Source organism: Amphibalanus amphitrite, unplaced genomic scaffold (genome assembly GCF_019059575.1).
Source record: "Amphibalanus amphitrite isolate SeventyFive unplaced genomic scaffold, NRLGWU_Aamphi_draft 000057F_arrow, whole genome shotgun sequence".
Taxonomy (NCBI): Eukaryota; Metazoa; Arthropoda; class Thecostraca; order Balanomorpha; family Balanidae; genus Amphibalanus; species Amphibalanus amphitrite.
In genome coordinates, this window is record NW_024881553.1 from 284,649 (window position 1) to 312,623 (window position 27,975).

General features: G+C 53.4%; 1 protein-coding gene across 2 annotated transcripts; it reads right to left on the reverse strand.

Annotated features, from left to right (window-relative positions):
- Positions 1-27,973, reverse strand: LOC122378278. 2 transcript variants are annotated; one of them, XM_043359148.1, is made up of 7 exons: positions 27,543-27,973; positions 13,757-13,886; positions 4,996-5,106; positions 4,525-4,662; positions 4,094-4,191; positions 2,343-2,511; positions 1-1,360 (listed from the first exon to the last, which is right to left on the reverse strand). In XM_043359148.1, exons 1-7 carry the CDS (start codon positions 27,666-27,668, stop codon positions 1,242-1,244), a joined length of 891 nt encoding a protein of 296 aa, XP_043215083.1. In that variant the 5' UTR covers positions 27,669-27,973; the 3' UTR covers positions 1-1,241. The 2 variants fall into 2 exon arrangements, with proteins under 2 accessions (XP_043215083.1, XP_043215084.1); XM_043359149.1 differs by lacking the exon at positions 2,343-2,511 and adding an exon at positions 1,834-1,999 and having other exon boundaries at positions 27,543-27,790.
- Between the last annotated feature and the right edge of the window lie 2 nt (positions 27,974-27,975).

Here is a 27,975-nt window from a genome sequence, read left to right on the forward strand (position 1 = left end):
TGGATGTTGGGTTGATGTATTGGCTTCTATTCATGGTTGTCACTTGTCAGTCACATGATAATGATCTCTCGATATCGAGCGACTTCATACAGGTATTCTATACGGCCAGACACTCATACAGAATAGCTAATACGCTCACAGGCACTCTGACAGGACACTCATGGGCTCACAGACACTCTGACAGAAGAACAGTGGTGCGCTCAGACACTTTGGAGTAGATCCTTGCTCATTTGCAGCTGCAGTTCGGGGGGGAGGGGCGGTCTTGCCTCCTCGAGCAGCTACTGTCGCGCATGACGACCGTTCGACAGGGCTAAGGCGGCTTTAATGCAACCTCACACGTGAAGGAGAAATCTTCAGCGGCTGGAGATGTGTCTGGTTCACGTTTCAGTAGCTGTCATCGCTGTTCATGTTCCAGTCAAATTTGGTGGCGGCGAACCTGGCCTGGTCCACAGCGCAACTCCGACTCTCGCTGCTGTTGTCGGAGCGCAGCACCACGCGACCTCGGCACACGAGCGCTGTCTTGTCACCACGTCCATACATGCTTACATGTCTGTGCGCACGATCGCACGACGCTCGCATTTGAGCATTAGCACACATACAAGCAGTTTGCGCACAGACCTTCGTCTCCCATCATCTCTTGATGTCGACGCTTATTCCTCTTGTCGCACCCGCCAGGCTTTCCCTGCAACCTCCCCCTTTCCTCCATTTTGTTCCTATATGGGGAGTTGTTGAGCTTTCTCCATATACACATACATCGCGCGCTGCAGCATCGCACCTCACGCTCAGACATCACAACCAACCATCGGCATTGGTATGACGGTCCCGTGTCGCACGCACTGCCGTCTGCCCCATCCTCTCAGGGCAGGGAACTGGGCGAAAGTCTGGACTGCGGGCACGTTCCCTGAACCGATGGCGTCTTTGCACCTGGCTGGCACCAGGTGCGTAGAACATTCAGTCCCAACTCCGGCCACGGTAGGTGGCGCGGATCACCGTTACCGCACCTCGCGAAGCGGAAGAGCGTCCACACGATGGCGACGATGGCGGTTTCGCGTGTCGCGGTTCACAAGTGGTTCCTGGCAGTGAAACCAGCGTGATGGCGCAGTGCGGTCGGGACGCACAGCTCCCACCTCTGATGTCAGCTCACCCCCATCGTACCACAGTTTTGGCGCATCCCCATTGGGACACTAGTTCTCTGAGAATGGTGGCTGTGGAGGCGTCCGGCAGGTGGCGCCAGGGGTGTTTTAGTAGTTGTAGGCGTACTGCTGGCCGCTGTAGTAGGGACCCGGCTGGCTGTAGGAGGCCGCGTAGGCATAGCCCGGGTTGGGGCCGTAACCACCGTTGGATGACTTGGTCGGGTAAACTGAAATCACACAACTAGGGTCAAACAACGTTCCAACACACCACAAACAAAGCTATATCCAAGTGGTCTTGGCAGCGGTTCCTCGTTGACAGATTCCGGATAGAGAACGGGAACCTATTTGTCAACATTAACAATCAGCAAAACACATCTTGCGTTTGTTTACTTATATGGTATGAGCAAAAGAGCAAACTTCGGATTCTTAAGTCGTTTAAATTCAAAAATATAAATACATCGAGTAAGATCATAGACACCGTCCTGTTTAACTATCCTAACCAGCTTGCGCCATGCATTTATCGGGCCGCATTGTCAGGTGCTAGTTGATGACACCTAGTGGTCACTGGATCTCAGCCGCCCTGCCCTGCGCTCGCCGTGGGCCACTACTCTACAGGTAGCGTCATCAAGTCATCTGCAGCGCGACTGACAGCAGCTTTGGTCATCTGCCGCGCCCACCGCTCGGCGAAGCTGCCACCTACCAGGCATGATGTAGGGCAGGTTGCGGCGCTTCTCGCTGTACATTTCGCGTTTGAGGCAGACGGAGGCTCCGACGAAGAGGAGCGCCGACACGAGCACCCAGCCGACACCGACCCAGGCGATAAAGTAGGACCAATCGAACACGGCTACACTACGCTCCTGCAGCAGCTGCAATTGCCAGGCGAGCGATCTCGGTTAGTGACGCGCCCTTTCCCCATTTATCTACGGCTGAGTCAGCTGGATGGTCGTGGACGTGAGGACAGGGCTCGGACGCTCCGCCGATTTCCTGGCAGGATGGCGATGTTGGAGGTGAGCGAGGACAGGAACTTCTGCTGACAGCTGTGAGAGCAGGGTGGATGACTTAGGTCTCATGCTCATCTGCAAGACATGCAAGCGAAGCCAAAAGCGTTATCATCCACCTCGCCGCCGCCACCAGACTGTGATGCAGCTTAACTGAAGAGTATGCGTGGGAGCCGGACACTCCTGCTCCCGACGTGGGCACGGTGGTTACCTGGCATCACCAGCTGAGACTGGGCCACCTCGGTCGCCTTGGCTCGCTCAGAGCGCAGGCAACACGAGGCGATAGCTAGAAACAGGAAACTGAAGAACGAACATCCGACGCCGACCCATGCCAGGAAATAGCTCCAGTCGAACGCCGCATGGCTGTGCTTCTGCGCGAGCTAGAAAGGACGCCACCGTCAACAGAGACACAAGAAGAATGGTGAAAGATGAAGCCTGTCGGCAAAGACTTCCTTAACTTCCAATGAAAGCACTGGCTTTGTTTCACTTCATTTCTGCAGTTGAAATGAAATATATTATGCTAACATGCAATGTTTCAAGTTACAAATTTCCGGTAAATGCAGGAAGTTTCCGCCGACATTTTTCACTTGAGTTGGCAGTGTTGATACCAGTTACAGACAGTAGTAACAGAAGAATATATTCGCGAGGTACAAACGATCGAAAATTGAGTGACATAGACATGTGAGCAGAAGACATGTGATGTAGGTACAAGGTCACGATTAAAGGAAATAGTTCACTTTCACGAAATTATTTTTTTTGCAATGGATTTATGATTTTTTATGTTCAAAATGATCAGCAAAGAAAATAAAACCTATTTATAACAAAAGATTATTTTCTATATTTTGATATAGGAAGAACTTTTCAGTTTCTGTAAGGCACACGCGATCCAGTATGAAAAGAGCAAGGGTCCCGAAAATTCTTCAGAAACTAGAGAAATTATCGCGGCCACCGGCATTTGGGCGATCTGCTGCTGCTGAATGTCCTTATTGATCAGTACGAGAATTTCTCTAGAGTTCTCGTAGATAATTTCTCTAGTTTCTGAAGAATTTTCGGTACCCATGCTCTTTTCATACTGGATGCAAATATATGCAAGGCACAAATCCTCAACGCAAGACACCTTTTTCGGGACGAGAAATGGAATATCTTTGCCTAGGGTGATCGTTGGGCTGTAAAAGCTCCTGATTTATGCTCGTCTCAGCCCAGGCTACGGAACTGCTATTCCAGTTCAAAGCCCATGTTAAAAAGTGAACTATTTCCTTTAACTAGGTGCACCGTAACATGGATGGCATAAGGACACCATTGCCCAGACCGATGCAAGAACTGGACGTAGTTATTGATCGTGAGTTGTTGGTGACAAAGAAATCATTCGCCGTGTGGTGAACAGCGGATGGAAGAAAGAAGTTGAGAGACAGCAAGATGATTTTTGAGTTTTAAGAAAGGCTCAGCTAATGATGAGACATGCGCAACATTCTGGCACAGTGACGATCAATTTGTCGATAAAAAGCACGATGCAGATCATGCGAAAGAACATGTGAACACTTATGGAACATGGGTCAAACTGGAGGCTCAACGTGGCTATAAAGGTTCATCATTGTCGATGATTCATAGGTTCATTTAATCAATCTAATAACGTGACAAATAAATATTTTCAACACACAAGTACACAAGGGTAAATAGTAATGATGAGCAAAACATTCCTGAAGTTTGGCGAATTCGTGAGACCCCTAAACAATTTGTATGAGTCATTGGCAGAACCTTGGTTAGTTCCGGGCCAGCATCAATTCCTTGAACTTAGTTTTCTACCTGGAACTAAGAATCGCCTTGCAAAGCTCCATTGAAGAACATGAAACTAATGGCCAGCTACGGTTCCTTCGGGCAATCGTGAAATAGTTGAGACTTGGGAGAGCCGGATCTCGTGTAACCCCCATAGCGACAATTGTACCACCCTGGACAACCCCTTACCGGCGGCCAGCTCTGGTAGAAGGGAGCCTCGTTGAGTTTCTTCTGTTCGTAGTACTGCACTCCGTGCCACAGGCCCATCGAACCCGCCGAGAAGAGACCTGCGACAACATGTGCAACAGATGTTACCTTACGTGAGACTCGGGAACACAAGCAACTTCCTGCATTAGTGAGGCATTCACATTCGTACGGATCAGACGGAGGGGCTTTAGCATAACTGAGGACAATTTTTGTGGGAGAGCTGCAGTTGACCTGGTTTCACGTTTAGTACCAGGCGCAATACGACCATCGTAAGCACTTGCCTTCATAAATTACCTGGAGCGAGGCCCTTCGCGATCGCCACTCTGAACATCGCTGGGGCTTCGCCCTTACGCCTACTGAATGCTGAACCTCCCCGGGGTGTCCTCTGGGACCTGCGTACGGCGGCGACTCACATGCGAACAGCATCAGGGCGGCCGTGGTGCCTATGTTGCCCGGTGAGCGGCGCCAGCAGCCCGTCACGCCCGTCCAGAAGGCCACGAACACGAAGAAGAAGGCGGCGATGAAGAGCGCGATCATGGAGCGAGCCATGTCTGAAATAGGAACGTCAGCCGTAAATGATGTACCGCGACGCGGCCCTGGGAATGGTCGACTTTGCTTGGCAGCGAAAGCGGCGATTCACATCGAGCAATAAACATCAAATGCTCGATGCTCGATTCACATCGAGCATAGGTATCAAAGCGCTCAAAGAAAGCGCCGCTCCGCAGAAGTACCCTGGTCAAGATGCAAACTGTATTTTTTTTTAACTTGACCATTATCGGATTGGTTTGCAACATCAGCATTTCTTCCCTTGTGTTATCGCGATTTTGCAGTTCACACAGAGTTGCGGAACGTCACCGATCTGCCGAGTGCTCAAGCATACTCACGCAGCCTCGCCATGCGCTCCTCTGAGAACGATTTCGTGAGGTTCTCCTCATCGGGGATGTAGTAGTCGATGTTCTCACAGTAGGTCTCCACCGGACTCAGGTATAGCTCCACTGAAACAAAGAGGAAAACGTGTCGTTACACACGCGTGTCTCCGGCACGGCATAAATCAAACGGCCGAAAATTCGCATAAATCCATCGTAGGTTGAATGACTATTATAGTCCAGTAGTCTGCGGGGCAAGCAATTTGCGTCAGAGTCAGGCCTTCAACGATTCAAAGGAGCTTCCAGCGAGGTGCGAGGTGTCAATGACATTCTGTGACCTACATCCTCCATATACCTACGTGGGCTGGTTGACCGGAGAGCCGCCGTACCGCATACTCCGACCTCCGCGTCTGTCAGAACTGGTCGCTGGAAATGGTCAGACGGCCGGCCGCCAACCGGTCTCGCCAGTCGAAAGCCAAGGCATCGAACTTCTGATAACACCATTCAGGTCACACGGACCGAACTCTGGATCGCCAGAGAACGCCTCGGGTCCAGCCAATGTACTCACAAGAGTAGCCTGATGTCGCCGCCGAATCGTGCCAATCGTGTGCGGGAGCCATCCGGAAATTGTCAGCGGCGAGGTCAGGCCGTCGACCTTGGAATGAACTACTGACACGGACCTGCATGTGACACTCCTAGAGCTAGATAGGCACGACCCTGCACAGGACGCTCACAAAATGAGATTGGCAGGCACGAACCTGCAAAGCGCCCATAGAGGAAGATACCGACGGTTAGCGCGACCCCGATGTCACTTGCAATCGACATTCATGTGTCTCCCGGGCCACGAAGTGCAGTAATCATCAACATCTACCGTCCATCTGTATTGGCCGAGACCCGGGACACCCCGCTCAGTCCCTTGCCCGCTCTCCGTGATCTCCGTGATCAGCCCGGTATGTGAGAAATCTCCGGGCGGCGAGCCGATCTGACGGGCGCACCTCGGTGAGAACATCTCTGATCGCCGCAGGGTGTCGGCCAGAGTGTTTGTCAGCATGGTGGAAAGGGTTGAGGTGATTGCAGATTGTGCGACTGTCGGGTGCTGGCCACGGAGGCAGCCTGAAAGTTGAAGCGAATAAGAGTACAATGCATGCACCGTCTATATCACCGTCCAGTTATTTGTTGTTTGTCCCGAATGACCCACGTTAATTGTTCCGAATGACCCTCGTCAAGTTTTCTTCGACATCTTCATACATCACTCACACAGTCGTGACGGACAATCCTTTCTCGCTTAGAGTCGGACCCGTCTCGTTTTCGCAACCGGCTGGAATTCGCTCCGCCCCATGAGGCCTCTAGCAGTGCCGGGCGGTGCGATTAATCCGTAATGGGTGGACCGCGGGGCTGCGCGCGGCGGGCTCGCTTTCACCGTTATGTCCCGGCGCTGGCCCGCGACCCGCGTCCGTCCCGTCTAACGGGAGGCCGCCTGTTTGTGGGCATTTCGTCGGAAAATGACGGACGAGTTGTGAGCTCTGGACCGCCGGCTTGGAGCCGCCTCCCGGGGAGGAACGTTTTCTCTTGTTTCTCCAAAAGGAAGTGCGCTATGACTTGTTTGTTTGTATGGTTGGGGAAGATGTGATGAATGCAACATAAACATCGAGCTTGGTGAGAAAAGCCCGAATATGGTTATTGGTTAGTAGTTCTACTCATGGGGAAGCAGTGGCGGCGGATTCGATTTTGGCGTGGGGGGGCAAGATCCCAGTCGAGATGATGTCATAGGCGGATCCAGAAAGGCGTTTTCGACGCTGTAGGGGACATACCCCCCCCCCCAAAAAAAAAGTGTCCAAACTCCAAAAAACTCCTAGGATTTCGATCCTTACTGCTAAACAGTATAAAGCAAAAAGAAATCCGATAAAAGTGTTATTATTAGGAAACATAAGATACGTTTTGTCTATTTCGGGCAATGCAGGGGCCAGGGGGAGAGGGAGTAAACATTTGCTTTAAATGCCCGCTCCCCATGGATCCGCCAGTGGACGAAGTAACGCTTTTCGTATTGCTGTATTAGAAAAAAGCTCCAATGGGAAAATTGTGCCATAACCCGATCGCATATCAGATGTTGAAGAACGGTGCCAAACCTTTTGAAGTAGGCGAGCGCTATTCTTCAATGAGGTAACTCGTTACCATTTCCTCTGTTCATTTTACGTTCGATTTCCATTTAGCCTTCCTTTAAAAAGTATTTCTGAGACAGACATCAACTGAAACTAGCTCACAGCGGGAGGAGACCGCTTAAACATTCAGAGACAGTCGGTCGCATCTAAACCTATTGGGACAGCGATCCGCCAGAAACCCTCCCCAAGGCAGTAGTTCGCCAACTAAGCTCACCGAGACAGGCTGTCTCGATGGGTTTATACAGTAAGCCTACAGCAAGGCTTAACTAAGGCCCAAACGCTCGTCAAGTTGGGAACGGAGGGCTGAGGCGAGGGAGCGCGGCGGCGGGCTGGGGTGAAGGAACGGTGGACTGGAACGAGAATCCAGAAGCTCTGGGTGGGGCGTTTCTTTATTAGGGCTTTAGGGTGCGCTGACTGCGGTAAGGTCCAAATTATCACACCAAATTTTGCCATGACATCTACCGTTTTAGGCACTCGAGAATCAGCGGCCAGTGATATCTGCAAAGACGAAGCATTTCCTACCCAGCTTCAGCCTGGTGTCAGGGCGCCTCAGGTGGCTTTAATTACAGTTGCACATGCCAAACGACCTCAGTGCAGCCAGTCTGTGGCCGAAACCATTCGGAACAGACTTCAAGAAAAGTGAGACAAGGTTAGTGCTATCGTTAAGTGCCATTATAGACTTGGGCCCCGTTGGCTTGACCCACTGGAAGGTGGTAACTTTATCGGACGCTGCGGGGCATACTCATTTTTCCAAAATGCCTTAGATTTTGCTTTCGTGTTCATAGGCGGCGGAACGGGGAGGGCACCGGGGCTCCGTGATCCCCTTTGATTTTGGCATTTTAACGTTAGCCCTATGGGAGTTGTATGGAAAGAATGGGTCCAAAATTCGGCAGTGCCCCCCCCCTTAATTGAAGGTGTTCCGCCGCTACTGTTCGTGTTTGATGCTCTTCATTCTATAGCCAGCCTTTAGACAGAGGGGGCCCACTAATGATCAGTGCCCTTACCCTCAAAAGTTTCCAACATTAATTTTTACTTTTTTAATAGTGAAAACTGAAATAAAGCGGATACTGAACTGTGAACATCCAGTTTTTACACTCGCCCCACACAACATAGGCGGCGGAACGGGGAGGGCACCGGGGCACCGTGCCCCCCTTTGATTTTGACATTTTAACATTAGCCCTATGGGCGTTGCATGGAAAGAATGGGACCAAAAGTCGGCAGTGCCCCCCCCTTAATTGAAAGTGTTCCGCCGCTTCTGCCACACAAGCCTCCGAATGCCCAAAGCAGATCTCTGATGACTGGCCTTTGGGTGTCATACTGTGCATTGGTCAATGTGGTCAATGTGTACGACCTCGACGTTTACCATTTTATGCGCTGGAAACTCTTGCGCTGGACAAAAAAAAAAATGAGGGGAGTGGCTTATTATGAGCGCTCATCAGTCCTAACTAGGTACCCGTAAGCGAATGGCTAGCCCTTCCCTCTCCGCTCGCTTGCGATTTGGCATTTATGTAGGTACAAATTAGCGGCAAACGACCACTGAAGGTATGAATTGCGTCTCTCGCACACTTCAAATATCTCTAAATCGAATCTGAAAAGACAAAAAATGATATAAAGCGGAAATGGTTAGTATTTACACATATTCAAAAGGCACCGTTGAACAAACCGTAGGAGCGCATAGCTGCAATATCAGGTTATGAAAATTTTCCTCATGTTTAGGGCACAAATTATGGAGGGGCAAGAATGTACGTTTGCCCCTCCTCCAAAAGTTTTTTAGGGGACGGTGCCTCCTCTGCCACCCCGTATCCGTCGCCCCTGTAAGCGGTCACTGAATTGGCCTGGGTTGCCACTGCGTCACGTTGACGCTTATAATGCCTCCAAAACTAGGTTGAAGAGAGGAAAACTTCAGTTGAACGCGAACCCTTGCCGTTTAAGAAAGGCAGCGTATGATAAAGTATATATATAGGCATCTGGTTACATTTTCAGATGATCGAACAGAATAATCAGGTATATGGTTTCTTGCCTAAGCTTTGTCACAAATTATGGGGGGGGGGGCAAAAAGATACTTTTGCCCCCCCCACGAGTTTGCCAGGGGGGGCAGCTGCCCCCCCTGCCCCCCCGAATCCGCCGCCCCTGTGGGGAAGGCAACAAGGTCAGTCAATAGGTATCTGAACACCTTAAACATCCAAGAGAACACCGCTTGGCTTTCGTTTCTCCTGTGTGACATTAAATCCTCAGGGTGAAGGACCCGATGCATCAGTGCAGTAGCCAGTACAGGCGTAGTTTTGTCCGAGTATATTGAGTGCAGTTTTATCTTTAACATCAGCTGCTGGTGGTTGGCGGTCGGGCAAGTCCTCGGAGAAGACAAACATAAGAGACTTCCGGCGCCCCGCTCAGATACTAATGCCTGCCTCTGGCCAGCCTGTTAGTGAAAATTTTGGGTATCGGCTATCACCTGCCAGACCACCGACGCGCTGCGCCGGTCGCCCTGATGATGGCCGCTGGTCGCCGCCGGTGGGCCGAGTCCCGTTACACGAAGTCGGTGACTCACGCGTCTGACACGTGCTGGGATGGGTGCCAACTGGAACGTCTTGGAGGTGCATTGACTTTTGCAATGGAAACGGCCGACCTTGTTGATGCCTGAAACCAGCTTGTTTGGACGTGGAATGTTAGCATATTGATTTCATTTCATTTCAATACCTTTGTCTTTCTACTGAATGAAGCAGTGAAGGCTGCCCGACAAGAATTTCCTGTTGTATCGCTGTTCTTCCCTCCCCGGCTGTTTCTTTTTGTAGTTAGTTAGGAGCTCGAAAACTAGCATTGCTAAGCTTAGTCAGTCTTCTATAATAACCATCATGGGACGAATTGTGTATCTGCGTTGGCCTCCGTCCGCCCCTGCTCTGGGCCGATGGTCCAGGCGGCGCTCGTCGCTGTACCGCTGACCGACTGACCGGACCGGACCGGACCGGACCGGTCTCGGCCCCGCCGACCGGACACGCCGGTGACTGGCGCGTCGCCATCTGGCTCCGAGACGGCATTCACCTCAGATACGGGGCAAGTCTTCCTCCCAGCTTACTGTGGCCAACTGTCGCTTGGCACGAACTCATCAGAAGCTTGGTAGGGCTCGTATGCGAAAGAGCTGATCACTGGTCAATGCCGTAAGAAAGTTATATCATTTCCTATTCTTCCAGGATATTATATGAATTTTTGGCTCACAAAAGCCGGATATCAGATATGATATGAAATCAGTAAATGCAATAATGGGTTCTTCCATGTTACTGTCTGCACATGAACTTACCTGGCGGAAACGGGATGCAATCTAGACATGGCATGCAGTGGCCATTGTGCTTTTCGGCCGAGCATCGGGCCGCAAAGTCCGATCCCACGCGATCGACGACGGTCGCTCGGTGTCACCACTACCAGCCGGCGACTGTGACGCCAGCGTGGCGAAACGTGAGGGGTCAGCGGCCATGGCTACTGTTCCAGACCGGTGGCCCGTGCCGTGCCGACAGACCAAACATGAAGCAGACCTCGACGGATCGAGCGCGGACAGTTGGAGAGTTTCGGTGTTACTCGTCACACGCGGACAGTTGGAGTTTCAGTGTAACTCGTCACACGCGAGCAGGTGAAGTTGCGGTATGACCCGTCACTCCCTCGCTCCGATCGCTGTCGAAATCCCTTCGGATCGGGTCCGTACCGCGGCTCAGTTCTGCCACGAGTTTCCCTGGTAAACGTCCCGCTCTCTCCCTCCCCGTACCTCATCTCTCCACCCCTCAGTAGAGCTGCACTGCGCGGCTGTCCATCCGTCATCCACTCCCTGGTGACGCTCTTTGAAAGCCGCGGTCTATCAGTGTCCGTCCCTGCAGTTCAGTTTGTCAGCTACCCGGACATGGACCGGCGGCGGGTCAGCGCTCCGGCAGCCGCTGCTCAGTCACCGTCGTGCCTCGGGCCATGACGGCCAGGAAGTCGCCGTCATTAGTGCGATCAGTCACAGCGCTCCGCCGCTGGAGGTGATGGTGGAACGTTCCGCCGCGTCAGCCGCCGCGTCGCCGTCACTGTCTGCCTCGTGCGCTCGCCGTCAGCGACGCTGTCCGTTTGTCGGTATACGTGTTGTCCGTGTCCGGTGCCCCGAGGCGCGGGCGGTGGTGGAAGTAGACGACTGCGGTGGAGGCCCTAATGACTACTGCGTCCGGTCGCAGGTTCGCACTGTCGGCCGTGGTCGTCTAGTGCACACAAGACAAAGGACGCACTGAGGTTTGGGCAGGGACCGATGTGGAACCGACAGAGCTGTGTCCGATACAATGTGTGGGCGGGTTGGCTGAAGTATAGGTGTGGGACACGGAGCGGGCGGGCAGAGAACGACGATAGGGAAAGGAGAGAGGGGAGAGAACGGAGGGCACAGAGGCCGACTGGCGAGAAGGCCGAGGTCGAGGCACCGAGCAGAACAGATTTACAGGATCGGAAGTGAGCCGGGGTAACGAGCCTTGTCATTTGACGGGGCACTCCGCAGTAGCGGTAAACTGCGGTAACAAATGACGCCAGCTGAAGGCTGCTCTCTGTGAACACCTGCCCACGGATTCTAAATCTACACACATCCGGAGAGTCAGAAAACAGCTGAGACCATGGTCCGTGACTATACCGAGTGGCGGGCGCGGTCCTTGCAGACCCCGTCGTCAGGCGCTGTGAGCGGCGCGGCCGTGTCCGTGCCGCCGGCTTAGTCGGGGTGGGCGGCGGGTCTCCAGTGTCCACATTCTCCGGCCTCCAAGGACACGGTCGCGAAACATGCATCAGACTGAATCACCGCCCGTGCATAACTCTGCATTAGCCGCACTCGGAGCGGCGCTATCGCATGCCGTAATGTATTACTGAAACGAGGCTCCGCTGGAGCATTAAATTGGGTCGTGACGTTGTATAAAAGTTAGAGCTTGAACATGTGCAATTTTAGGCCGTTTAAGCACGAAGTCAGTCATCTCTGCAGCGGTGACGTCCGAACTCGGCCGGCCAGTGTGGGCGGTGGTCGGCCGTCCTCCGGTCCTGGCCGCCGGGTCCGGTGGCGTTTCTCTCCTCTCGCTCGCACTTTCTCTCCGGAGCAGGCCGGCCGGCGGGGACCGGTCGTGTGCGCTCCGGCACGTCTGTCCGTCCGGACGGTGCCGGCGGCGACGCGGGCTCGCCGAGCCGTCCGTCCGTCGGGAGCCGCAGTCCGTCCGCGGGCGTCTCACTCCCTCCCCTCGTTCAGTTCATGAGCCCAGACTCGGCTCTCGTCCAGAGGCTGGTCTGACTCCGGCAGCTCACAGACAGCAGTCTGACTCACACCAGCAGCGGACTGCGGTTAGCTGCGGCCGCCGCGGTGTGCCTCCGGTGACCTGATTAGCCGGTGACCTCTGACTTGGCACTGACCGGCGCGGCGGTCGGCGGGCCGCGGTCGCCCTGCAGCCGGTCGGTGCCGACCCTGGGCGCCGCCGCCGCCGCCGACCGCCCGTCACGAGCCGGCGAGGTCAGCCGGCACCGGTGGCCCGCCTCACCCCGGCTGCACAGAGCCCACCGGCCGGGCCGGAGCCGCGGCTCACACAAACAGGTCGGTCGGGAACTCCGACGGACCGACGAGCCGGCGACAGGCCGCCGGATGCCGAGGTGCCAGCTACAGGCGCGAGCTTTCACCTGGTCGTCTGGGCACGTGGATGAGAGGAATAGTTTAGAGCGGTGGGGAGGATTGGGGAGGAGCAGCAACGCTGTCATCAGAGGAATATGAGGCATGGCTTTCGAGGAACTGGGGCCTGTTATAGTGCAGGAGTAGGTACTGACATTACAAGTGAAACAATGGCCAGTAACAAACATGATGAATTTAAAGAGACTGCCGCTTACATGGCCGTACTCGAAATAGTAATACAAAACTGAATCAGTTTATGACAGCGTGACACTAAAAAACCCGTCCCGTATCTGTGAGCCAATTCAACAATTGATTTTCGACATGTTAACTGCAGGTCGACTGCACGATTTCCGCTGGCGAGCTGGCTCGTCCTTGTATAACGGTGTCGGTGCGGGACAAGAACGGCGGACATCTGCAATATATGGAGCCCCGGCGGTCGGCCGTGCCGCCGGACGCCCTAATACGGCTCAGTGTCGTGCCTGCGCCGCCTTCAGCCGGTTCCCGAGGTGCAGTGCGCGCTGCGCGGTATGGCTCCCAGCGTTGGCGAGCTGGCCAGTGGCCAGGGCTCCAGTTCGCCACTGCACCACTTGTCCGTCACGGTTCTTAGTGCAGTGGAGCCGAGGCTGCATGAAACATCTTCAAACAAAGGTCTCGCAAAATACTCGCTGAGCCAGAAAGTGCGAACGTTTGCATTATTGATGCAACGCAACCGGCTTATATAATTGAGAGGGCGCTGCTGAGGATCGGCAGTCGGTCATTGGTCAAAGATACATTGAATTATGACACATATTGTTGACGGATAAACATGCATTTCACCGGATATTTCCCGGATCACGGTAACCGTCAAATCACCGATGAAACTGATTATGCTTGCTCTTCCTTCCTAAAAGCCTATGGCGTCATCTTGCTCTTTGTACCAATTACCAGCACCACGGCTAATCCCAATAGAGCGTCCGCCTCAGTGCGGCCGTCTCACCTCCTTTGGGTTTGGTCTCCGGGTAGCAGGTGCGGAAGAGTCCCTGGGTGCGCGAGCGGAACAGGCCAGACGACTCGAACCGCTCCTGGTCGGCCTCGGAGAGCGAGCCGGCGCCGCTCGCAATGTCCTCCTGCAAACACAGGTCAGGTCAGGTCAGGTCAGGCTCAGGTCAAGTCAGGTCATGTCGAGGCATGATTGTGCCAATAGCGCTATGCTGCGTAACACGACGACGTGGCGACAGGCGATATAGGTACAATGTTTAGGTACAATGTGTAATGTTTACTCTCAGCGAAAAATATCAGCAACACAAGACAGGTTTCGAATTATGAAGGTCGTTGACTTCGCGTTGCATTGTCATGTCCCCTTCACTTTCAGCTCAATCGGACAAAATAGGACATGGCGTCGTTTTCCTGATGCCTGTGCCATGTGGCACATAATTCACGGATTACGTCCGGAGTAAACACTACTATACGTCACTTGCACCGTCTTCCTTAACCCTTCAGTCAGTCGTGCAGTTCCCTGTTGCAGCCTATTGGGAATCGACAGAAAACAATGGTGTCGGGCTGGAGGCTTTTAAAGAGATTTTTACAGCTCAGTGGACCCGATTGTTGACTCACGCGAGAACCCGGAGTTTGGTTGTCTGCTGACGGCACGACCGTCGCCGGTCGGACCCGAAAACTGGCTCAGTCACGGCGCGAAATTAAACGGACCACGCACGACTTGTTCTGGGTCGATTGGCTCGATACGTTACTCGAACACGATTGTGTTTATTTTCGATCTGACATAGGTATTAGGTAGGTACCTACCTATATTAAAAAGAGTCACGCTGTCTGCGGTCTTGGATAATCCATATTTAGGTTACCGATATTTTAAGCCATAAGCCATTATATTGACTGAAAGCCTCTTGCCTCTTGCAGGGTTAAACGTTACCCTTCCTTTTTGAGCTTGTTGCAAAAACGTGCCCACCTTCATGCAAAATTGCTGATTGAGATTCGATCTGTAAAAAAAAAACAGATGTAGTTTGGACAGGTGGCCTAGTCTGCGCTCGCACCCTCTCCGAATTTAGTTGACCGGTGCCTATCAAGCTGTATCTAAACGCAGGGACGTAGGGACACGACAGACCCGTTTCTCCTGTTCGGCCCGCTGTCGCCGAGGGGCGGAGGACCGCGCTGTCGGCTCTCACCACTGACCGGCGCCCTGTGCAGCCTCTGACAGTTCCGGACCCGCGTGGGAGCGGCCATCGGGTCTGCGGCCCGCACCGAGGCGAGCGAGAGAGCACGTGAGAGAGCCGCCGCCCAGCACCGGGGCCGACGGGTGTGTCCGCCGCCCTGCATAGCCTTAGAACTGATAGGTATCAGCGGGCAGCACCGATCGGCAGCCGATGTGTGACGTCACAGTATCTGGCTGAAGGGTCGTGACGCCACCGAATTCATCCATTAGCCCTTAGTATTGTGACGTCACCGAGACGGTCCCCCGTCGGCACATTGTCTTGGGACGAGGATGCGACCTAATGAGCCGGTCGCATTATTACGAATGGCAACGAGATCGCTTGTCACATCCATTCCAACAATTATATAGATTCAGGATAGCTCGGTCCTTCTTATGTAAACCATACCTACCTACTTGAACATACGCCTGGGTGGTTATTTTGAAACTGGCTTGGTCACCTTGAAGTCTGGTTAAGCACCAATCGTTTGTCAGGAGTAGGACGTTTATGCGGGATCGACAGCTCAGTGGCATCTAAAACTGCAGTTAATGCGGGCAAAACATAGAGCTATGTGTGTGTGTGTGTTTTTTTTTTTTTTTTTGAAGCTCTGCCAGCCTGCCAGAGACTGCAACGGGGAGCGAAAAACAAACCATTCCACTGGAGAATGCAACGAAACATAGAAAGGTACCTAACCATGGTCCCGCCGGAGACTGCAACGGAGAGTATAAAGCAAGCCATTCCTTTGGAAAATGCAATGAAACAAAGAAAGGCAAACACCGTATCATTGGAGACTGCAGCGGAGCGCACAAAACAAATCACTCTGCGGGAGACTGCAATAAAGCATAGAACGGTAACCACCCGCTTATTGGAAACCACGACAGTGAAAATAGACCACCACTCACGGGAGACTGCGACGAAACATATGAAGCATCAAACAACTACCATATTATTGGAGACTGCAACGGAGAGTATAAGACAAACCTCTCCACTGTCGAGAATGCAACGTAACATATAACGGTAACAACGCCTTGGTAACAACCGTCGTTATCTCTGGAGACTGCAACGCAGAGCACAAGACAAACTACTCCATAGGAGAATGCAGCGAAACATAGAAAAATAACTAGGTACCGTATGACAGGAGACTGCAACGGGGAGCATAAGACAAACCATTACGCTGGAAAATGCAATAAAACACAGGAAGGTAATCACCATAGTGATATTTTCATATTGACGAAGGCGCTATGCAATAACGGCCACGAGCTACGAAATTATTGGAAAATGTCTCAGGAGGAAACGGAGGGTTGAGGAGGGGGGAGATTGAGAGAGGGATACGGAATTGGAGAGGATTTCGGTGAATGTGATGAGTTATGCTGAATATAGGCAATTTGTATGAGAAAAAATTTGCATTATCTCACAAGCTATTTCGGCCTTACTGTTAAAAAATGGGCGGCAAAAAGAGACAAACAAGCAAAGAAACTGGCCAAGACATGGAAAGGAAGCAAAACGATTTTGATGTCCGACTGATCCCCGAGTTCAGTGGTGACGGTACCGTCAGCGAGTGGCTAGATAAAGTCACGCTGGTCTGTGATCTGAGAGGAGTCAGTGAATTAGCTGATGTGATACCTCTGAGGCTTACCGGCGGTGCCTTTGCTGTGTATCAGCAATTGCCTGCGGCATCCAAGCGAGACGTCGAGAAGATAAAGTCGGCGTTACTTTCAGCCTTCGCTGACGATCCCTTTGCTGCATACGAAAAGTTCCTGAGACGGAGGCTCAGGGCAAACGAGTCGGCTGATGTGCTCCTGGCTGACCTAAGAAGACTGGCGGGACTTTTCGGTGGAATCAGTGAAGTAGTGCTGGCGTGCGCTTTTATAGCAGGCCTTCCAGAAGCAGCACGCCAGGCTTTAAGGACAGGATGCCAAGTAGAGTCCTTACAACTGGATCAGCTCCTGGCACGTGCGCGTGCCGTGCTAAAGGACACCGGTGGTCTTGAAGTAGAGTCACGAATGGGCGCCTCTTCTGCTGCAAGCGGGGTGATGCAGAGAGGATATGAAAGAAACAAAAGGAACAGAAGATGTTTTGTTTGCGATGGCGAAAACCACCTGGCTAAGGACTGCCTCCTACGGAAGAACACGTTTCAAAGACGCGAAAAACTAGAGTGCTTTCGCTGCGGCGGGCCACATCTCGCACGCGCATGTCCGGGAAACACCATCGGAGAGGAAGCGTCGGCGCCAGCCTCCTCTCCGGACGGTCGCTAGTGGCGGCGCTCCCAACGGCCCAGGTCAGTTTGAATGGCATGATGGTTGATGCGCTTGTTGACTCAGGATGCTCAACGTCTATTTGTGATGTTTCCTGTTGTCGTCAGTGGCGCAGCACAAGAGTGGAGGTAGAAACCATTGACGGTCAAAAGATGCGCTGTTTGGGAACAGGACAAGTACGACTGCGAGTGGAAGATGTTGGTGACGTGCAGGTAGAAGTTGTAGTTGTTGACAAAAGTCCATTGGGGTTCAAATTCATTCTTGGGATGAATGGAATAAGAGAGCTGGGGGGCGTGACAATCTTGAATGCCAAGCGCGTGCACTTCAACTCGGCAGCAAAAAAGATCAGTGTTTCGGCAGAGACTGAGGCTAAGAAGCGCAATTCAGCGGCGACAGGAGCGCTTGTGAAGACGTCATCGACTAGTTTGCCGCCGTTAAAGAGCCTTCCGGCACCACTTGGACGTTCAGAGGCATGTCACCAGAGAGTTGGACAGATCTGTGTCGAAGGTGAAGACTTTCAAGCTGTTTATGATCCTAAGGAGAATCGGTGGGTGGCCGAATGGAAGTGGTCTGAGAAATGTGGGCCGTGCGAAATTCACAATCAGGTGGGTTCGTACTCGGTTCCGAGTGAGTACCGTGATCAGTACGAGGCAGAGCTGGCGAGGTGGGTGAACGAGGGGTTACTGATTCCCTACGATGCGTCGGAGCTCGGAGAGCCAAAGGGACTGATACCGTTGATGGCGGTGGTGCAAGAGAAGAAGCAGAAGGTCAGGCCTGTCATGGATTACAGGGAACTGAATGAGTTCATTGAGGCACATACGGCGGACGCAGATGTTTGTGCAGAGAAACTGAGAACGTGGCGGATGATGGGAGTTGACGTCGCCGCACTGGACCTGAAGAGTGCCTACTTGCAGATCCACGTCAAGAAATCGCTTTGGCCCTACCAAACTGTCGTTTTTGAAGGGAAGCGGTGGGCGCTGACAAGGCTTGGTTTTGGTTTGAACGTAGGACCACTGATAATGAAAGCGATTCTGAACTGTGTCCTCTCACAAAACGACCTAGTACGAGAGGCGACCAGCAGTTTTGTCGACGACATCTTGGTTCGGGAAGACGTGGCATCGGCCGAGTATGTGCGCGAGCACTTGACAAAATTCGGCCTACTGACAAAGGAGCCGGAGCGGGTGAGTGATGGTGCACGTCTTCTTGGTTTGTCAGTGTGGAGGGAGCACGAAAAACTGTATTGGAGGCGTGGCGCGGAGCTGGAGGACCTTCCCACGCATCTCACCCGGCGCTCAGTGTTTTCTGCGTGTGGAAAACTACTGGGCCACTATCCTGTCTGCGGATGGTTGCGAGTGGCCACTGCATTCATCAAGCGTCGAGCAAACGCGGTCACACAAAACTGGGACGAACCCATTCGCTGTGAACATGTCCGGTCGTTCTTGAAGGAAGTGTGGGCTCGAACTACGCAGCATGATCCTGCTCGCGGGCGCTGGGATGTCTCCGGTGAGAAGGCAAGCGTCTGGGTGGACGCTAGCTCAATTGCCATAGGCGTGATGCTTGAAATCGACGGGGATGTGGTGGAGGATGCGTCATGGCTTCGATCCAGTGAAGTGGCCCACATCAACATGGCAGAGCTGGATGCAGTGGTCAAAGGTTTGAATATGGCATTGGCATGGGGCTTCACTGAACTCTACCTTCACACGGACTCTGCAACTGTCTATCACTGGATATCCGACGCCCTAACAGGCAAATCCAGGCTGAGAACGAAAGCCGCTTCCGAAATGCTGATTCGGAGACGCCTTGAGATAGTCACTGCACTCGTGAAGGAATACAGCATGCAGATTACCGTCGGGCTGGTTCCTTCAGCACTGAATCGGGCGGACGAGCTCACCCGTGTGCCGCAGCGCTGGTTGAAGGCGCTGACAGACGGGGGCAGACGGAGCGTGTCGCCACCAATGTGTGGCGTGGCGGTGGCTGAAGGTGGGATGGACGCAGTCATCGCTCGTGTCCATCACGAGTCGGGTCACCCGGGAGTGCGACGTACGCATTACTTCGCGAAACGGTTGCATCTAGGAGCTACCAAAAAGCAGGTACGCGCTGTCGTGTCGAGGTGTGAGGTGTGCAGCTCTATCGATCCGGCTCCCGTCAAATGGCAGCCGGGGAAGCTCGAAGTGGACGCAGTGTGGTCGAGGGTGGGTATAGATATAACCCATTACCGGGGCCGGTCGTACCTGAGCTTGATAGACTGTGGACCGAGTCGCTTCACGCTGTGGCGGTGTCTGAGAGCAGAAACGAGCGCGGCCGTTATCGAGCAGTTGGAGGCAGTGTTCCTGGAGAGAGGAGCGCCAGATGAACTGCTCCTGGACAACGACACAGCGTTTCGAAGCTATCTTTTCAGAGAGTTTGCCAACCGCTGGGGAATGAGATTGCGGTTTAGGTGCGCATATGCATGGCATCAGGGAATGGGATCACAGAACGCTGCCATCGAAGTGTAAGGGTCATCGCAGCCAGGTCGAACTGTTCTATTGCTGATGCAGTGCACATGTACAATGTTACACCCCGAGACGGCAAAACTTCAGACACTGCGCCTGCCAACATGTTGTACAAGTACTCAGTAGTGAGTAGGCTAGAACGACGCTCAGAAACAGAGAAGACTCGGCAGACTATGGCGACTAATCATCGTGGCGAACAAAACAGGTACAAGGTGGGAGATGACGTATGGGTCAGGCCTCCTAACGTGCGATGCGACACTCAGTATGATCGAGGCGTTGTGACATCAATTGTGTCAGGTCAAGCAGTAGAGGTTGATGGAGTTCCAAGGCACGTGCGTGACTTGAGACCGCGAGCCGTCCGAGATGACGCACATGATGGTAGCCCACGGCGTACCACCAGCAGCGAGGAGACGCTGTGGACAACAGCTGAAGCAGTGAATGTGACCGGTGGGCAGGACGTGCGCCGCTCGAGACGAGACCGGCAGCAGCCTGATCGTTTACGGTACATGTGAGCGATTGGTGTGACCTGAAGTCTGAATGGAGCTTGGGATGTAGGCATGATGTGGTGATGCGTATGAAATATGTACTGATTGTATGTTTGTGTAGGTGCTTGGGTGACCTTGAGGTCAGGGGGGCGTGATATTTTCATATTGACGAAGGCGCTATGCAATAACGGCCACGAGCTACGAAATTATTGGAAAATGTCTCAGGAGGAAACGGAGGGTTGAGGAGGGGGGAGATTGAGAGAGGGATACGGAATTGGAGAGGATTTCGGTGAATGTGATGAGTTGTGCTGAATATAGGCAATTTGTATGAGAAAAAATTTGCATTATCTCACACATAGTAACCGTTTTCTCACTGGAAACTGCAACGAATCCCACGAGACTAGCCATTAATGGGTGGCGGACTTCACCGAATCGCGCGAAATTGTTTCAATCATGGTGATTGGTGTTGTTAAAAGTGAAGACCAGACCCTGACAGTCTTTGAAAACTGGCTGAAATCTCGAGCTACTCGCGATGTCCAACTGGAAACCGTCCCGCTGTCCCACTGGACAGTGGAGACCATCCCGATGTCTTTGTCTCGCTATCAGTGTTGTCCCACTGTCCCGCTGGGGGACAGTGGGACAGTGAGAGTGTCCCGCTGTCCCGCCGTCCCACTATTGCATCTCCGTCTCGCTACCATCTCCGCTCTCCGCCGTCCACCGGACTCCCGTGCCGGCGGGCTGGCCGTTATCCAGCCTCGGCCTCCTATCCACCCGTCCCCGTCCCTCGCGTGGAGTGCCGTTAGAGCTGGCCAGACCGGCTCAGCTCAAGCTGACTCACCAGCTGATTGCAGCTGACCAGGCCCAAAACACTGGGCTGGAGCGAGCGGTGGTATCATTATATATCTGCCTCTGTCTCTGCTTTGTTTCTCTCCCTCTCTCCCTCTCTCCCTCTCTCCCTCTCTCTCTCTCTCTCTCTCTCTCTCTCTCTCTCTCTCTCTCTCTCTCTCTCTCTCTCTCTCTCTCTCTCTCTTTCAAGCCCATTCTCCTACTGGACTGGAAATGTTTATATAGTAGATGAAATCACGCTGTGTCTCCACTCTAGTTGGGATTTTGGGGCCTATTGCGCGCATCCTCCTTCCTTCAGACTCCCTGTCGAGCTGCAAGTGAAAGATTTTGCGCCAAAGCCTGCTGCCTGCAGCCACCTGCTGAGGATCTTAGAGATGGCACAGCCGCGGTGACGTTGGGCGATAGCCGACTATTCTAACCGGCTTTATGCAGGTGGTAAAACCACGGAGAAACCTGTCACTAGCCAGAACTTTTTTGACGGAGATAGCGACAGACCGAGACTCGGCTTGGACGGAGACTGGTTTCTTGGAGAAAGCAAATAACACAGCAAGAAGTATGTAAATGTTCTCCGGCACCTATACAGATAGCCAAATGACACCTGTGTTTCGACAACAACCGCTGTCGCCGATAAGTCTGGTTGCACACCGGTGACGTCACAGTCGGTCAGTCTGCCCGCACACTGCTATGACGTCACTGGTGACCGGCGGCGGCGAGCTCAGTCCACCGCGACCGGCTTCCGATTGGTATCGCTAGGTAACGGTACACCGACCTCCGAGCTGAGACGAGCCGATGGACGGGTCGTCTCTGAGGTATCAATGCTGAGTGGATGGCCCTGGACGGTCCGGCAGTCGGCCTGAGGTAACAAACACGGCACCCTCAGTGATTGAGTAACTGACGTGTTTTCGCCAATACGAGCTGAGCTAGGATTTATCCAAGGGAGCCCCCTGGCAGACCTAGCGTTATATTGCCGGTCAATTCGATGTTCAACTGCTGAACTGCGGAAGTATCGCTTCACTGCACCGATAGTATCGATCGGGTCGGGTCACAGCGGCCCTCCCCGCCGCCGGGGCTGGCTGAGGTGTCGGCTGGCCCGCAGCGCCGCCCGGAGGTGCCCGCGCCGAGACCGGCCGAACCCTCCGCTCTCCTCCCGCACCGCTCGGAGCTGGAGGAGCCGGCCGGCGCGGCGGCGGCGCGTGGGTCGCCGTTCCGAGGAACCGTTAAGACCACGGCCGGCCGGACAAGAGTCACCGAACGCCGGCGGGCCGATTGTGATACCCTGCCTACCTATTTTGCAAGCCTGCGCGCCGGACCTGTTCACTGGATTCTGGCCGAGCAGGAGGCTTGTCAATTTGCAGACCAAACACCTACTCCGCTGGTGTTTAACCTGCTACTCTCTACACCGTCTTTGCTTTTGCGCGTCCCAGCTCACTATAGGCCATGGCATAGGGTGACATGGCATGGCCTGCCAGACGGAAGTAAGGCCATCAAAGCCATCAACTTTAAGCGTTTTCAAAACAAAAATCACTGTCTTAGGAATGCGCTTGAAATATTTAGCTCCCTCATGTTTCGGCTATACCTAGGCTGCTATATCTTTCACGAAGATTCGTCTGTTTTAATAATCGTCGATTCAGCTCTGCGGTTGGCCGAAGGGACCATCTGTCCCACAGGTTGTGGGGATCAGCTGGTGCGGTGTTTGCCGTCAGACGGGGGCTGGTGGTATGTCTGGTGGTCCGCCGCGCCGGCCGGTGCGAGCCGGGGCTGAGGCGTTGACCCCGCCCGCGGCGCCCGCGGCAGCAGTGGATCCCAGACCGGCAGAGGCGGGCGCGCCGAGGCGGAACCGACCCGCGAGGCGCCGCGGCGCGGGTCACGGTCCCTGACGAGAGCGCACTGACCCTGCCGACCGCCATGAGCAGACGGGCTTCTAATCAGGCTGGACTTAGCTATCACCCACATGAGACACTTTTCTCTGCATCCCGATATGCTGCACGGTGGAATGAACGTCGATCATTAAAGGATCCGTGGCGTAATATCCTATCCTTGATAAACAGGAAAAAATCACACGAACGCGAGTTCCAAAGCCACAGAATGGTCCAAGAAGCCTTGTAAGCCATGACTTGGAGGGCGGCATGTAACAGGAAGTCGCTCCAATCGCCGTCCGCTCTGTGGTGTCCCGGCCCGCAGACGGACTGCAGCTCTGCCGACTGTCGACTGGTCGGGGCCGAGCGGAGGCCGGTACCGCACCCACCGCGCAGCTCCTGACCGCCAGAGAATGCCATTGTCTCGGGTCACTGCATGCAATTACCGTCAGGAATGCACGGTCACGGCAACATTACGAGACGAGACGCTTGCCAAATCTACTTCTACCTATTCTTATGAGGGTGGCTAGACATAAGGGGTCATGCGACTCATGTCAGTTGCGAAACGTCGGTGACATTATTGGCTCGAGTGGATTGTTTTATTGGCACGATCCGATCAGGAAAGAAGTCGTGCGATATCGTGAAAGCGGCTGTTGGCGACAATGACGAATATTTCATATCTAGCATTCGCTAAGCGCTGAAAGAAGGTGATCTAATAAAGCTGCAGTAACCGATAGTTGAATTTTTACGCGTCACTGTGCATGACATGAATAGATGTCGGCCTAGTCGACGTTAAATGAATAAAGCTGTTGTGAAAAGTCACTCATCCGAAGCGTTTCTCGAGACATAAGTTACGCGCCTATAACACATAAGCAAAGCAAATAGCCAACGGCCATTATCCCGGCACCGACTGCTGCAATAAGACGGTAATCTCCTATTACGCTTTTTGGTTTAATCTTCTGCAGATAATAAAACGTAACTTAAATGTACATAAGAAGAAAGGGCACTCGTGTTAGTTTATAGCGAATATTAACGTGCGCGGTGACGTCTTTTTGACCTGTTCTTAAGGATTTCATTTGTTCACGTTGCCCGAAGAATGCTTATGGCACCAGCTTTGCGATTGGTGCCATAATAAAATTGACCGATTATTCACTGGTTCCTTCATAAAGCCTAAAGGACACTTCTCTGATGGTCATTTGTCCCCGGCACTTGGGATAAAGTGTCGAAATACCTGGCTGTGTGCAATGCACTTACGTTGCACTTTCGTCAGTGTCTGGAATAGATGGTCCAAGATACCTAAATAGGTGCCAGCATGGCACAGAGGAAGTAAATGTCGGCAAAAGGTACGATTCTTTTTCCCTTTCACCAAGTTTAATGTGCCGAGAATATCGCTTACAACAGCGATATCTAACTGCACGAATCAGTGCTCATGGAAGCAGCGTGCATGCACCACTCAAAGCCCGAAAGCAGAAAGCGGAAATGCAGCTTCGATGTCAGGTTCACCCGAATACAACTGTGCTGATGTAGATAAGTCGGATAAGTAATTCATTTACCATGTCAAATGATAACGGTGGGTTCCAAATATCGCGTCTGAATTGGTCTTAATGACAATCCTTTTCATTTCCATCCCAAGTTGATTTGAATTGGATGTAACAAATAAGTGAAAATGTTTGTCTTCTTCTTCAAGCAGATCGGTTCGCTTTCTGAAACCATGCCCAGCGCACAGTGTGTTCGAATTGTGCCTCCATTGGCAGCCCCTACAGCCAAGGTCGGCCCATTTCACTTGTATCCTGCTCTGCGAGTGCCCGGCGTCACTTCACAGTCCGATAACTCGTCACGGCACCAGAATCAGAGTCGTGCGTCGTGAAATCGACCACACCCGTCCATTAGATCACGATAGCCGTGTCATGGCCAGCGGCCATTTGTGTATGTACATTGTACAGCCCCGCCCACACAAATTTCCGAAGGCCACACATTACGGATCGCATTCCGTATAGAACGATAATCGCACTGCAGCCAGACAGTGCCACAGCGGGGCTCTTCAGGCACATCTGCCAGAGGCCATATGTACGCGAACTGTGCGATATTTCCGTAATTGGCTGAGCCGGTGCCACGCCCGGCAGGTTGGCCGGCGAACCGCCCACAGCCCCGGGGGGTGGTATTCGGAACGGAACACCAGCCGGCGGCAGCTCCGGAGAAAGCGGGCCTCGACTGCGCCATGGCCGCCGCCAGTGCGCCGCACCACGCCGCCGCGCTGTCCTTCATTTCCGGCGCGGTGCAGCCAAACAGACTTTCCCTGCCGCGTCTTGCCGGGTCGAGGACGTGAGACGAATTTGGTAGGGGCGAGCTGAGCCCGCCGCGCGGAGAGGAATGCGCCACACCCTGGTGTCGCATGCCGCGCGCTGGAGTGGCCTCTCTCTCTCTCTCTCTCTCTCTCTCTCTCTCTCTCTCTCTCTCTCTCTCTCTCTCTCTCTCTCTCTCTCTCTCTCTCTCTCTCTCTCTCTCTCTCTCTCTCTCTCTCTCTCTCTCTCTCTCTCTCATATTCTGACTGCAGCTTAGGTACTACATCGCGAAGGCAAAAAAGTAAGAGCATCTCATTCTCATCCTTGTTGGTAAATGTATTGTATCGAAGAAGAAGGCTGTTCGCTACTCTGACGGTAAGAGACTAGCATCAAACCCAGCAGGCAATCATTAATGTGAAGCCATCACTGCTGCATCCGGCAAAAACCCGCGATCCCTGAGGCCAGGCACGCCAGTAAGGCTAACCGGGACGGTATTTGCCTTCCCATGACCCATCCCTATTCCTTAGGCCGGCTTACTGAGCCTGAAAACTGCATCACGCATGCATGCCCGAGCGCTTTCCAAGTTTCACCTGTGCCGTAGCTATGATAATGAAGTGGGGAAAGAAAAGTGTCGATCCCTTCAAACCAGCTCTAACCCATTCCCTTTGACGTTTTTATTTGTCTGGCGATTGCCCAGGCCCATTTGGCTCGAAATCGGCACGAGTCATTACGACGAGAAAGTTTAGCACGTCTCTACTCGTCGGATTATTGTCGCCACAACCCGTCGGCAGGCGTAAAATGAGGAGAAAACGACATCAGGAAGCAAACTTGACACCATAAGCTGTAGCTACTCAGCGATGCACAAATAGTTTCCTTTTGGCTCGTTTGCTGAAAGTACCTAAAAAGTTTTATCAGCAAAGACCTGGGATGTGCAACAAAGGCCCGGCCACTGCAGAATTTGGGCCATGCAGTCGGTGTCTCGTCATGCAGCCATACAGCCGGAATCGTTGTCTGGTCACGACCACCGAGCAACTCAGGGCCGGTAAAAACTCGTCCGATTCTCACAGAACCCGGCCAACAGTCCCGGATTCGCCACTCGTCCCGGAAAACCTCGCTCAACCCGAACAGTGCCGTCGTTTTTCCCGAGCTAGTTCGCCCTCGAGCATGGCCTAAAAGACGGGCCAGGGCCCATCACACCACTACAGATTGGTCTTTCAGCTTTCCCTTGCTGTAGTGATGGGTTGCCTAATGCGAGCTAAGTGTGCATCCAGATTTCAGTGACATGATTTTCAGGTCCGAGCCGTTCTCTATCGTTTCACGTCATTTAATATCCGTTGCCTTTCGTGCCTTTCCGTGTGACTCCGTCGCCTGCAGTGCGTCCGACGCCCGTTTAACCCGCCGGCGCCGTTCCGACCGTCCGGCTGTACCCGGCACCTCCGCCGCGCGCGAAGCCTCCGGCGCGTCTCTGGCTGCCGACGAAAATGGAGCATGGGAAGTGATGCCGCCCCGGTGGCGGTGCTGCCACTGACTTCAGAATCCATCCAATCCATGGTCCGGGTCACGGATGGGCGGCACGACTGCGGGATCAGAAACCGACCACGAGCGAGCCTGCCTAGGCTGCATTCTGATCCACAAAGCGGATTCTAGCATTCCTTTTTAGTGTAGCAACTTAATGCCAGGACTGACAAAAGCTAATAATTTTATGCAACATTCGATCGAAGCCGTCACGAAGGGAATCTAAGAAGCCTCACGATTTATCAATTTGGCACCGTGGTAGCGTGGAGACTGCAACGCTGCATGAGAACGTAGCAGAGACTGCAGCACACTTAGAGCAACATGACAATAACACCAACGCTCATCTATCTTGCCGTAACGATCGAGTTACGCAGCTGCCGCTTGATTCTGTATAGCGGACTAAACTGCCCAGCATTCATGGCTGCAGCTCGCCTATATTTCAGCTGTACGGCGATTATCCAGTAACAAATACGGAAACGGCTCACGTAACAAAACGTCCGCTGTTTTTGGCCTGAAATTTATCTAAGGAGTTTGGAACCGGCTAGGCTGATCATTTCTGAGAAAGACGTATGCAGAATAATCGCCCGTGTCCAGTCAGTCATCTTACTCTCACAAGAGAAATAGTCGGGTATCAATCCTCCACTCCACTAGACCCACAGCGACTCGCCCTTCCTAAAGTGACTATAGGAGGGGCGACGTCGAGTCTGTTACGGTATATATCCGTAATGTCCACGCCAGCGCAGGGCTGAGCCAGTGGCACCCGCGGTGACGTGCTCACTGATCCTCTCTCTCCGTGACCCACAGAGGCTTGACCCCCTCCGTTGGCCCATGGTGCTGTGACCACTCACCTGTATCTGTTTTCGGTCGACGCGAATGTACATCCAGTTGTCTGTACCGAAGGCGATGCCGAGTAGCGCCACAGAGATCACGCCGGCCACAGTGGCCAGCGACAGGGTAATGGCCGAGCACACCATGGCTGCCGCGGGAGGTCCGGTCAGGTCAGGTCAGGTCACCGCCGCCGCCAGAGCACCGTCCGCGTCCGCCGCCGCCGCTCCACTGCAGGCCGGGCCGCCGCTCCACTGCAGGCCGGGCCGCCGAGCCGCCGCCGCCGCTGCTGCTGGGACAAAGATGGCGGACACCGGGCTCCCGGGGCCGGCAGAGAACGGTACGGGCGGGGCGGGGAGGGAGGGGAACAGTCGGGAGTGGACAGAGGGGTGAGAGGGACAGAGGGACGGACAGTGGACACAGCCGGACCCGTCAGCCCTTCGCTCGTCACACATT